This window comes from Bos indicus, chromosome 5 (genome assembly GCF_029378745.1).
Source record: "Bos indicus isolate NIAB-ARS_2022 breed Sahiwal x Tharparkar chromosome 5, NIAB-ARS_B.indTharparkar_mat_pri_1.0, whole genome shotgun sequence".
NCBI lineage: Eukaryota > Metazoa > Chordata > Mammalia > Artiodactyla > Bovidae > Bos > Bos indicus.
This window is the reverse complement of record NC_091764.1, coordinates 25,883,201-25,895,752: the sequence shown is the minus strand read 5'-3', so window position 1 is coordinate 25,895,752 and position 12,552 is coordinate 25,883,201. Positions and strand designations below refer to the sequence as shown.

The window sequence follows — 12,552 nt, the reverse complement described above, 5'->3', positions numbered from 1 at the left end:
AATGACTGAAAAGTGGTTCAGCTAGTCTATTACACTCGTTTTAGAAAATCACACCCAAGTACAGGTTTGTTATCACGTGTTAATACCCTGAGAAATTGACAACCAGTCAACAACTCAGTTTTCTGTCCCTCAAGTTCTAGGGAAAACCAGTTGGACTATATTGGCCCAAAATATAAGAACGAGTTATTGATTTGCATTTAAAATTGACTTCAAAAATAAACTCCCAAGACAATGTAGGAGTCACTTCATAAAAAATTTTAGGGCTAGAGAACTCTAAGTTATCACCTAGCCAATTCCTTCCATAAGAAACTAAGGACCAAAGAAGGCAAATTGCTCACTTTGAGTTTCCTGTGCCTTTGCCTACTCTCCCCACCACTTGCTCCTCATTTTAAAAAATAACCTTTTCTTTTTTGAATTAGGTAATATTTATTTGGGTAGGGATTAAAGAACCAGGGTACAGTAGCCTGAATGATGCCTCCCTCCACCCCGCAAAGATATACATGACCTAATCCCTCAAAGTTGTGACTATTACTTTATATGGCAAAAGATGTGCTTTAAAGATGTGAAAGGAGAAATTTATCCCAGATTATTAGGTGGGCCTTAAATGCCATCACACATATCTTTTTAAGAGAGGCAGGAGTTCTGAGAGAGACATATAGAGAAAGTAACGTGAAGACTGAGCAGGAAGTGAGGAGGCAAGGAAAACAGACAACCACCAGGAGCTAGAAAGGCAAGGAAGGGATTCTCCCCTAGGGCCTCCAGAACCGGCTCAACACCTTGATTGCAGACTTCTGGCCTTCAGAATTGTGAAAGAATAAACTCTTGTTGTTTGAAGCCACCAGGTTTGTGGTAATTGCAGCCACAAGAAACTAAGACACAGGGGAAATAAAATTTTAAAAATAATAAACCAAACATTTATAAAACTAATTACTGATGCAAAAAGAACTGTGCTTTAAATGACCCAAAGAATGCCTAAATCCTTTAATCTTTCATTTTAAAGGTAAGTTGAGGCAATCAGAGGATGCAATTTACTTAAAAGGATGGCAGATCTGAGAAGACAAATTCAGAAAGGTCTAATATTTACATAGCTGCTAACAAGAACAGTGTAGGTTTTCCCCCAAACATGCTAGCTGGTAGAGCTCCCGGGCAGACTAAACATAGGCAACAGTTGTCACTGTGGGTGTTCTGCCAACACAAGTGTAAAGTTGTCATCAGAAATGAATATGTGGCTTCGAGTGGCTTACAGAAATCCAACAAATCTGTGTCCTGGACTCTGCACAAGCCAACTCTTCTCAGGATGACCTGGACTCCTTCCCATTAGTACAATGATCAGTTAAAGCCATCCTCTACAAGGAGGGAAGGGAAATCAATTTATGTCAGAGAAAAAAGACAACTGCCCAGAGTCTAAGGTCATCAATAACAATGTGTAAATATCAGCCACACTGAGTCAGTTATAAGTGATATCTAGCACTATAATTTATTGCTTTTAAAGTCAACATCCAGAGCATTTAGGCCCAATTTCATGTTAGGTGACTGGAAATAAAAACAGACAAAATAAAAGGACAAGAAAAAAATGCTTTACCAGGAGATGTGATATGAGCTATTTCAATAAGATATAAAAATTATGCTATGTGGTTAAATAAATGGTAAAAGCAAAAAATACTAGTCTTCCTCAGAAACCTCTGTATCCTGGATACCGTTATCTCTTTTCCAGAAATACTGTCAAGGGCTCTGAAAATCACCAGAACTTTCCTAGATATATAAAAATCCAGTCAATTCAAAGGTATGCTCTGTCTTTGTCTTTCCCCAGTTATCATCCTGCTCACCTCCTACCTGAGAGAAGCTTTCTACCTATTGGATTTCATTTTCCTTTTAGATAACAATCATTTTATTGAAGAAGGAAATGGCAACACACTCCAGTGTTCTTGCCTGGAGAACCCCAGGGACAGGGGAGCCTGGTGAGCTGCCATCTCTGGAGTCGCACAGAGTCGGACACGACTGAAGCGACTTAGTAGCAGCAGCAGCAACAATCATTTTATGTTTGGATGCAACAGGATATGCCTCTAAGTTCTAAGCACAAGTGTCTGAAATTTGTGTAACACAGACTCAGCATTTTGTATTGTTAACAGAGTGTACAAGTTAACAATCAAACCAAGTTCTCCAAAAGCAAGAAATAAGTCTAAACTTAGGATTTTCAATATGATAGTCTCAGATTTCAATTAAAAACTACTCACCAAAATTTCCCCACCAGAGAGAAATGTTTATCAGACCTATTAACTATGACAGTGTAAGAGAACTTACAATAAAACAAGCAACTTTTATTCACACATCACAGTAAACCAAAAAGTCTAGGTACAATTCCTGAAATTTTTCAAATAAAAACATACCATTAAAAAACATCAAATTAAGGATAACTGATTAATTTGTTTATAGACCAAAGTAGGCAGGGCTGGAGATGAAAGGAATCTACTCAGAGAGTAACCTAGGGAGGCATGTTTTGGTTTACCTGTTCTTCAAGTCAGTAATTCTTTTCCCCCAAAGTATGGGTCTCTAAACAGCTGAAAAATCAGTTCAGCAGAAATCAACCTGTGTTTTTAAAAAAATGAAATAGAGTACTATAAATGAGAAAATGTCAGAATGCTTTGCGTATGTTTGTATAGTGAAACTTTAAAGGAAAGAGGATTAAGTCAGATGAGAATGTAAGAAGCATCTGAAGCAAAGTCTACCTCTCCAAAAACTTATTTGCCATTATTTTAGGAAGCCAAACACAAGATGCAATCAGTGTTTAAATGGAAAGAAATGGTAAAAACGTTAATGTAGCTTTCCTTTTACCCAATCAAACAGTGATCACTCTACATCTGAAGAGAGAATCAACATTTCCTAAACACTTCACCCATCTTATCTCTAAATTCCAATTGGTAAAATAAAAGATTTTGACAAGATAATTGATTCTACCATCTGTCATTTCAGATTAATGGTTTTCAAGTGGAGATTTTGCACTCTTCCCTCAAAGGACATTTGGTGACATTCTGACTGTCCCAAGAAGAGGTGTGGGGGAGGTGAGATGCATTTATTAAGCTCAAAATGTCAATATCGCTGAGACTGAAAAACTCTGTAGTAGATCAAAACTGTATTCCTTTCAAACCTAAATAAATCAGGGACAGATGGGGCTTCCCTGGTGGCTCAGACGGTAGTCTGCCTGTAATGCAGGAGACCCGAGTTCGATCCCTGGTTCGGGAAGATCCCCTGGAAAAAGGAATAACTACCCACTCCAGTATTCTTGCCTGGACAATTCCATGGACAGAGAAGTCTGGCAGGCTACAGTCTATGGGGTTGCAAGAGTCAGACAGGACTGAACAACCAAAGCTTTCACTTTTTTTCACCCTTAATCTGTTATCACTTTAGTTCTTATAAATGTTATAAATGAAGTAGTTACATTATTAGAATACCTACAAACAGCTTACAAGCAAGTACAAAATAGGTTTTCCTTTTGCAAGTGCCAAACAGGAAAATCTCTCCTCTGTTCACAATAAGCTCAGTTAAAATCATCTTCCTTTTGTATATCAGAAAAGTCTCTACTCATAACAGTATTTCATGTGGATCTGAATTTATTACAATATTTAAAGATTTTCTCTTTGACAATAAATCAGTAAATAATAGAGCAGTATAGACTCTGATACAGTCAATATGTAATTAAAATATTTTACTAAAAAATACTGGACAGAGTAGAATGGCCATTACCAACACGATATGGACTACTTATAAAATACTTTGAAGGAAATAAAATCAAAAGGCAAAAAAAAAAAACCAACCCAGGTGATGAATGAGTCCTATCTCCAACATCCTAAGCATTAACCTCCTTAAGCAACTTGTTTTTTTTATCTAAATCCAGATGTCCTCAAAGGAACAGCAGAAAGGGCTTAGGAGATCTGTAATGGATTAAAGAGAGAGATACAGATGCAGAGAAAAGATGCTCAGAGAAGAACTTAAAAGACTCTGGAGACATGGGCAATGCTTGTAAAACATTTAGCATGATGCCTAGCAAGTACTCAGAGTCACCTTTTCAAAATTTGCATTTTAAAATCGAGGGTCACCTTAGTTCTTAACAGAAAAACAGCACTTTTTTGAGGTGAGAAGTACTTGCTTGTAACTAAAAAACACAAAAACAATTGGCTTTAAATTTTAACGTTAATTACAAATTATTATCCCTGCAAAGATTTAAACACTGGAGATCCAACCTGTCTCCATCCCACTGTAACCCTGGAGGTAACACCCTTTGTTATGTTAGCTTGCCAAAACTTTTTCTATGGATTTACAAATCTCTTTGTCCGTGGAAATATGCATTATTACTATTATGTTGACTTTTCCTGGGTACCTTTCCGCAACAGTACAAAGAGATTTATCCTACACTTTCTAATATTTCAAGGCAGTCTTCGTAAAGAAGTTCTCAAAGTCAAAAAACATTCCTTGTCCCCACCCCCCAACCTAAAAATGTGGGATTGTGGGATGTACCGATGTGGGAAAACAAAAGCCAAAATTCAGGCATTCAGTACCAAACTTACAGCTTCCCTACCAGATAAGTGTGTGGCCTGGAAGCTCAAAGGCTTCGTTCAAACCATTGTGGATAAAATACCCACCCCCACGCGACATCGCAGGCAGTGACTCCTCATCCTCGCATCCCCAAATCTAAGACCTCCCTCTGCTGGAGCGCTGATTGGGCAGTCAGCCCGAGCGCTTTCAATAGGCTGTGTGCCTACTGGCTCCAGATTTGGTCTATCCATTTAAGCGCTCGACTCCCGCATCCCCCACTGGAGTCAAACCGCTGCCTCTCCGAGGAGCCCAACCTACCGCGCGCTTCGTGCTCATTGGCTCAGTGAGCCGCTGCTCAGGAGGAGCAAGCCCTCCTCCTACATACCGATGGCCCAAGGACCGGTCAGTCGGCAGCTAAAGGCAGACCCAATTGGCCTATACACTCGCCAGTCAAACTCTTCGGCTGCAAAGCTCCACAGAACCTACGGGGATAAAACATCCCGCCCCTGTTCTTCCATTGGTTGGGTGGACCCACCGCTCCCCCTTCACGATCCCCCACCCCGCGGTCCATTCATTACACACAATAACGGGACCAGTTGGAGTCGGTTCAAGACCTCGTATGCGTAGGCAAGACTGTCCGCCACTTACCCGGGATCGAGACCGACCACTCACGCTAACGTCTCCCCTGTTCTTCTGTGGTGAGACCACAAGCCACCGCCGCTGCCGCCTTCTGCGCAACGCCAACCGCCCGCCAAAACGGATCCTTCCCTGCGCCTGCGCGACCAATCCTGAGACCGGACCCTTTCCCCGCCCATTACGCCTGCGCAAAAGGGGCCCAACTCCCGCCACTACGCAGGCGCCTTAGGTTCGCCGCCGTCTTCTGCCCGCCATTTCACGTGTTCCTAGCGCCAAACGGAACTTCTTACGCGCCTGCGTAAACTCGCCATTTTCCTACACATGCGCTCAGCAGGCAGTCGTTGTCAAAAAAAGAAAATATTGTAACTTGCTAACTGCTTTTCTGATGTATAGTATTAATCATGGTTTGCCAGGTAAACTGAATATAACATTTAAGGCCGTAGAGGATTAAAGTTTCTTTAAATAACTTAAGTACATTCGAACATGAATGATTGAATTACTAGCCAATCACACTAGTTAAGAATAATATTACTCGAGAGCCAATAGACCCCGAGGGGTGGAGACTGCGTAGAACGCCCAAATGGATGACGTTACACAGCAATGCAACACCAGAGACCAATGGTAGGGGAAAGCTGTTTCAAATATCCAATCAGAGGTATTCGGGGGCGGAGTCTACCAATGCCGAAAGCGCGGAGGCGGGATAAAAAAGGGAGGCCGAAGGTAGGCTGGCAGATACATTCGTGAGGTTACTCCTTTCTGCCCGTGGACGCCGCCGAGAAAGCATCGTTGAAGTGTTCCCCGCCTCCACTGCCATCATGTCTAAATCAGAGGTGGGTAAGACGCCCTCTCCAGCTGAATATCCTTTCCTCTTCCTTTCCTGAGTTTAGCAGGGTGCAGTTTGTTTGCCTGCTTGCCCCAGCCCTGTCGACGGTTCTTCGATCGCTGCCCGGGCCTCCCCCTCCCTAAGTTGAGGTCGCCATTTTGTCCTCGTCGCCATGAGGCTGCTGTCTTGCGACCCTTAGCAATCACGCCTGCTCGGTGCCCCTTGCAAAACTCTTAGGCACATTTAGTCTGCTTTTTACCTTGTCCCAATGGGCTGCTTTTTAAAAGAGCAGCTACAGACGGATGTGGGCCATGTAGTTTTCTTTCTTAGTCCTTTTGTTGCGCGTGCGTCGGAGGGAGAGTAAGGGACGCATGCGCTCAGAGCCTCCGAGCCCACCCAGCCCCCAACATCTTGCCTCCCCCAGTGGGGAGAAACACGTGGTTTGTTGCGCCCCAAAGGAACAATAAGTGCTTCGTACGTTGCTATCTGTTTTCTTGCAACTGAAAGATAATTTGCGTTATAGCCCTGCTTAATTCTTCCCCTCCTCCTCTCCTAGTCTCCCAAAGAGCCCGAACAGCTGCGGAAGCTCTTCATCGGAGGATTGAGCTTTGAAACAACCGATGAGAGTCTGAGGAGCCATTTTGAGCAATGGGGAACGCTCACAGACTGTGTGGTAAGACTCGAAAGAGACAAAGGGCTGTAGAACTAGTTGGTTTCCTTGGCTTAAGTTGCTGCGGTTGTTGTTTGAATGCTAATAGGATGGTAGCTGTAAGTATGGAGTGGCTTTAACTGAGTAAAAAAGCACCCAACTAATTTACTGCAGATGGTTAATGGGAAAAGGAAGGACTTGAGATAAACTGTTGGTAATAAAGTTTCTTGTTAACCTTAGTCAAGGTAGAAAAGTCAACCATTTCGGGGGTCTTAACACGTATTAAACATTTTAAGGTAATGAGGGATCCAAACACCAAGCGCTCCAGAGGCTTCGGGTTTGTCACGTACGCCACGGTGGAGGAGGTGGATGCGGCCATGAATGCAAGGCCACACAAGGTGGACGGAAGAGTTGTGGAACCAAAGAGGGCCGTCTCAAGAGAAGTAAGTACCTTTTTCCTTCTTGCATTAGTCATTTGAAGGATTTCCACTAGGAGGACTTTACATGTGGGGGTATAATAGACTTAATATTCCTAACTTAAATAGGTTTCAATAACATAGGTTAATTTTTCTTACATTAGGATTCTCAAAGACCTGGTGCCCACTTAACTGTGAAAAAGATTTTTGTTGGTGGCATTAAAGAAGACACTGAAGAACATCACCTGAGAGATTATTTTGAACAGTACGGGAAAATTGAAGTAATTGAAATCATGACTGACCGAGGCAGTGGCAAAAAGAGAGGCTTTGCTTTTGTAACCTTTGATGACCATGACTCCGTAGACAAGATTGTCAGTAAGTATCAGGTGGCTGGCATTTGTTAACGGTTCTGAAATCTATGCTGTATACTGAATTCTGAGATGACCTGTTTATTTCCAAAATCGTGTAGTTCAGAAATACCACACTGTGAATGGCCACAACTGTGAAGTGAGAAAAGCCCTGTCTAAGCAAGAGATGGCTAGTGCTTCATCCAGCCAGAGAGGTGAGTTTGCTACTTAACTAAACCGTAAACATAACTTTGAATAATTACAGTCTGTCTGTATAGCCCAACACCTCATCTTGATTCTTCAGGTCGAAGTGGTTCTGGAAACTTTGGTGGCGGTCGTGGAGGTGGTTTTGGTGGGAATGACAACTTTGGTCGTGGAGGAAACTTCAGTGGTCGAGGTATGTTTGGCTATAGTTTACTAATAAAGAGTTAATGGTAAAATTGTAATGATCTCCTGATGACTTGTTGAAAGTTACATTTTAATCCAGATATAGTTCTGGCTCCTCTCTAACCAGTAACTGTTAAATATGGGAATAGTTCTAATTGAATGCTTCCTTAAATTTATACTTAATATAAGGTAACTTGTATGCAGTCCACATACTTTAGACCTGGTTTTTAAATTCCATTTTCTTCTAGGTGGCTTTGGTGGCAGCCGTGGTGGTGGCGGATATGGTGGCAGTGGGGATGGATATAATGGATTTGGTAATGACGGTAAGTTTTTTTAAAGAACCACAGGTAAAAAATTTTGGCAACCTTTAGAATAGGTTAGTAGAGACTAAAACCCTAGTGCATGATAAGCTCAACAATGATCTAATAGCATGTTGTGAGCAGGCCTTTAGCCATGCTTGCACAGAATTTGACTGCTGAATACTTTTGTCTTATTGAGAAGACTTGTATTCTTGTAGGTGGTTATGGAGGAGGCGGCCCTGGTTACTCTGGAGGAAGCAGAGGCTATGGAAGTGGTGGACAGGGTTATGGAAACCAGGGCAGTGGCTATGGCGGGAGTGGCAGCTATGACAGCTATAACAACGGTGGAGGCGGAGGCGGCTTTGGCGGTGGTAGTGGTAGGTATCCAGTGATCCAAGTACTTGGTGCAATAGCTAGATTAGCCTTTTAGAGTTTATCCTTAGGAGGATTTGATGGTTTTAAAGCATTGTGTGTTGTGCTGCATGGTACTTTTTTTTAATGGGCTTGCAATGCTACCTCCTCCTAGCTTTAAGCTGGGGCCGCCTCACTCCCAAATAGATAGATGGTTAAGTGGATAGTGGTGTCTTCAATTGGAATTAGATTAGCGTCTAGCAGGATTTAGTGTTAACTCTTGGGATCTTAGGCGCTTAGTTGATGTATCCAGCATGTGTTTGCTGTGCCCCTGGCTGGGTGAAGGCCTTAAAGGCGAGAGAATGTGTACCTTTTGTTATGCCATGGTGAGTTGGGTGAAGTTTTAGTTAATTGGATTATTCAATTGAGTGCCTTGCACATGAAATACAAAGATGATTGAAATTGGAGCCACAGAAGTTTGGGAGCAAGGCAGATCAAGCAACTTTTTTACCCTGAACACTAGGATTTCTCATTTTCCCTGAATAACATATAAAGGTCCTCTTTTCCATTCTTAGGAAGCAATTTTGGAGGTGGCGGAAGCTACAATGATTTTGGCAATTACAACAATCAATCTTCAAATTTTGGACCCATGAAAGGAGGAAACTTTGGAGGCAGAAGTTCTGGCCCCTATGGTGGTGGAGGCCAATACTTTGCCAAACCACGAAACCAAGGTATGGTATATATGTGGTATTGGAGGGCTAAACGAATATTGTTTAGGAAATGTGGAAAACAAAATGCTGACAATTTAAAACGTTGAGGAAATTTTAAATGACTGAGTTAAAATAGTTTGAGTTGGGCTCCCCCAACCTGTGATTTTCAACTTAAACAATGTAAATAGGTTAAGCCCCAACTATAAAAACATCGTTACTATTCGTACTTCTAAAGCTTAAGAGAATAAATTTTGTTCTTAGGTGGCTATGGTGGCTCCAGCAGCAGCAGTAGCTATGGCAGTGGCAGAAGGTTTTAATTACTGCCAGGTAAGTGAACACCTTTTTTTGTTGTTATTCTCACTTAATTGTAATTTATAATGAACCCAGTAACCCTAATATAGCTGAGCAGTGCAACATAGTTAACATTATAATTACAGTAAAATTGTGGATATTAAGTTAATATTCAGATCAGCAAAATTTGTGGGAAACAACTTGCTATTGGATTGTAGCCTTGAGTCTTAATATGTTTAGATTAACAACTTTATTCCATATTGTTCAACAGGAAACAAAGCTTAGCAGGAGAGGAGAGCCAGAGAAGTGACAGGGAAGCTACAGGTTACAACAGATTTGTGAACTCAGCCAAGCACAGTGGTGGCAGGGCCTAGCTGCTACAAAGAAGACATGTTTTAGACAATACTCATGTGTATGGGCAAAAAACTCGAGGACTGTACTTGTGACTAATTGTATAACAGGTTATTTTAGTTTCTGTTCTGTGGAAAGTGTAAAGCATTCCAACAAAGGGTTTTAATGTAGATTTTTTTTTTGCACCCATGCTGTTGATTGCTAAATGTAATAGTCTGATCATGACGCTGAATAAATGTCTTTTTTTTTTTTTTAATGTGCTGTGTAAAGTTAGTCTACTCTGAAGCCATTTTGGTAAACTACCCCAACAGTGTGAAGTTAGAATTCCTTCAGGGTGATGCCAGGTTCCATTTGAAATTTATTTACAACCTGCTTGGTGGAGAAGCTGTTGTCTTCAGAACCTTGGTGTAGTTGAACTGACAGTTACTGTGTTGTGACCTGGAGTCCACCATTAAAAGGGTCACCCATGCAAAGTCATGGAGTTTTTTTTTTATTTTTTTTGGTTATTAATGATTGTTGGCACATCCTATGCAATATATCTAAATTGAATTATGGTACCAGATAAAGTTATAGATGGGAATGAAGCTTGTGTATCATCCATTATCATGTGTAATCAATAAAAGATTTAATACCCTCTTGAATGGAATGACAACTGTATGGATTCGGGACTGGCAGAGTTTTGGACCTTCCCTACCCTCTACCCCTGATGTTGAATGCTTCTATCAATTCAAGTTCAAAACTCTGCCAGAGAATAGAAACCAGCTGCTGGCTAATGCCACCTCGTAAATCCACAAATTAGAAGTTTGGGGGAAGACCTTTTTTAAAACTGACTAGTGCCATTAAGAATTTTATTCAACACAAAAAAAAGGCTTACATTAAAGGAAAACTGCAGTTTCTGTCCTGGTTGGGTGGGTCTTTATAGAGGTTTATGGATTGACCACTTACTATATGGAGATTAGAATTTCATGTGGTAAGAAACCATATTGTCTACTTAAATACATGCTAACTGCAGTTTTCCTTTAAATACAGCACAAGATCACACAACCATCCTAAAATGTTGCTTGTATAGAAAATGACTTTTAAAATCTTTATAACGTTATTATCCAATCATTGTTATTTGTACATAGCTTCCTTTGAGCCCTCGCTTTGGTGCCCTCAATTTCAGTGCCATTGTACCTAGTAGTATAGATAATTGTTTACCACTAGGATTGTGTACTCCATCCCATGGGTGTGTTACCTGGAAGTTGGGGGGTGGGGTTGGGGTGGGGTTGGGTGGGAGGTGGAGGTGGGTGGGAAAGCATGGGTAATAGTTCCATGGGCTTGATATTGGCTGAGTTTGCAATGGCAGGTGGAACCTTAACTATTGAGGGAGTTTGCAGATACCTCAGGATTCGTGACAATGCCTTTAAAGATCCAGGAGAGATGTTTCAGCTACTAGGAACTGCTAGCAAGTATAGCGCGAATGGCTCCGAGCCCAGACACTCTACAGCTGAGAGTAGACACTTGTGGTATGTGGAGTACAGATAAGCCAGGGGCAGGCCACGGCACTCCATGAAAGCTAGGAGAGAGAAGTTTCAGTGACCATCGCAAGGAAGGAGGCAGACAAGAGTAAGGCACACCTGACTCTTAGGACTAGCAGTCAGAACCAGGAGAAAAGGTTTTATTGCTATGCTGATAGGTAAGAACAGATTTTACTTACATCCATATAGCTCTCTAAAATCCAGCCTTCTCATTTTCCTTAATATATTGAGCCAAAACTAGTCCAGTTAAGCTGAACTTGGTTTTTCTGGAACTGAGTTGCTTTAAATTGACACCCTACTCTTGGTGGCTCCCAAATGAAGGAAGTGAGCACTTTTTTAAATTACCTCTACTGTGATATATATTTACCCTTTAATTTCTATATTTCTTACCTTCCTTTGATCTATTTCCTTAAAACAATGGCTCAAAGTAATATTAGAATCTTCCCCCAAATGCTTGTGGGAGGTTGGGTGGGCCGTTAGTGGGAGGTGGGGGGTTAGCCTGAGATGGAACTTGTCTCAGAAAAAAAGCTAGTTCTAAAGGCTGTTTACTTTTCTAGGGAGGACTCTGCTATCACAGGCATATCAACTCTTTAAAAAATCCAGAAACTTCAGGCCAAGCTCATGGATAAAAAGGTAAGCTTTTATAAAGCAACAGTGTTTAGTATTCCCAAAGAAAAATGACAAGCTGTCCCTCATAGACTAGAGAGGTCTCATAGCTTGATCTGTTATCTACCTAATAGACTAGCCAGCAAACACTATTAAAACAATGGGGTTCTCAGTGAAGAGAATGGGTATAATGGTAGATTCTTTCATCTGCTTATGTACTTTTCTTTTTTCTTTTTGCAGAAACATCCTTATGAGGACCTTTATCTGAGCCTCTTGGTGCTTGATTTGTCACTGCCATGCAGTTATTTACTACCTGCTGTGCAGCTTGAATCAATCATTCAGTTTTGTGAATGAACTTAAAAAATAAAATGCATTTAACTTGGTTTTGTGCCTTGTTTTCTTTGTCTTCCTTCATGATATTTACGGTAAATAACTTGATGCTGCCTGTTCTTTACCAGATGAAGTTTGAGAATGGGAAATAGAGGAATTAATGATAGCCAGGTGTCTGGTACACCAGAATTGGACCCTCATTCTTTATTAGTGTTAAGTTCTTGAGCATAGTGGACCTCATCCAGGAGTGAACAAGCTTTTATTGGTCAATTATTTCCAGCTTCAAAAAGAGCCACAAGTAAAGGA

General features: G+C 41.2%; 2 protein-coding genes across 5 annotated transcripts in view; one reads left to right on the top strand and one right to left on the bottom strand.

The window, feature by feature from the left end:
- The window catches only part of CBX5 (chromobox 5), a 34,638-nt gene extending 29,307 nt beyond the window's left edge, over window positions 1–5,331 (bottom strand). The window contains exons 1-2 of one of the 2 annotated variants that reach the window (XM_019960393.2): window positions 5,179–5,314; window positions 4,916–5,012 (exon numbers count right to left, since the gene is read on the bottom strand). The gene's annotated coding sequence lies outside the window, so the exon portion shown is untranslated. Of the gene's footprint in view, window positions 1–4,915; window positions 5,013–5,178 lie in introns of both variants that reach the window. The other variant, XM_019960392.2, reaches the window with a different exon arrangement.
- Window positions 5,332–5,861: 530 nt separating this feature from the next.
- HNRNPA1 (heterogeneous nuclear ribonucleoprotein A1) lies at window positions 5,862–12,299 on the top strand. 3 transcript variants are annotated; one of them, XR_002180695.2, is made up of 12 exons: window positions 5,862–5,996; window positions 6,546–6,662; window positions 6,935–7,081; window positions 7,219–7,429; window positions 7,524–7,616; window positions 7,706–7,798; window positions 8,037–8,111; window positions 8,306–8,464; window positions 9,014–9,169; window positions 9,410–9,475; window positions 11,868–11,943; window positions 12,157–12,299. XR_002180695.2 is itself a non-coding variant. In XM_019960390.2 (11 exons), exons 1-10 carry the CDS (start codon window positions 5,982–5,984, stop codon window positions 9,463–9,465), a joined length of 1,122 nt encoding a protein of 373 aa, XP_019815949.2. In that variant the 5' UTR covers window positions 5,862–5,981; the 3' UTR covers window positions 9,466–9,475; window positions 9,711–10,431. The 3 variants fall into 3 exon arrangements, 2 of the variants coding, with proteins under 2 accessions (XP_019815949.2, XP_019815950.2); XM_019960390.2 differs by lacking the exons at window positions 11,868–11,943; window positions 12,157–12,299 and adding an exon at window positions 9,711–10,431; XM_019960391.2 differs by lacking the exons at window positions 8,306–8,464; window positions 11,868–11,943; window positions 12,157–12,299 and adding an exon at window positions 9,711–10,431 and having other exon boundaries at window positions 5,863–5,996.
- Window positions 12,300–12,552: the final 253 nt, after the last annotated feature.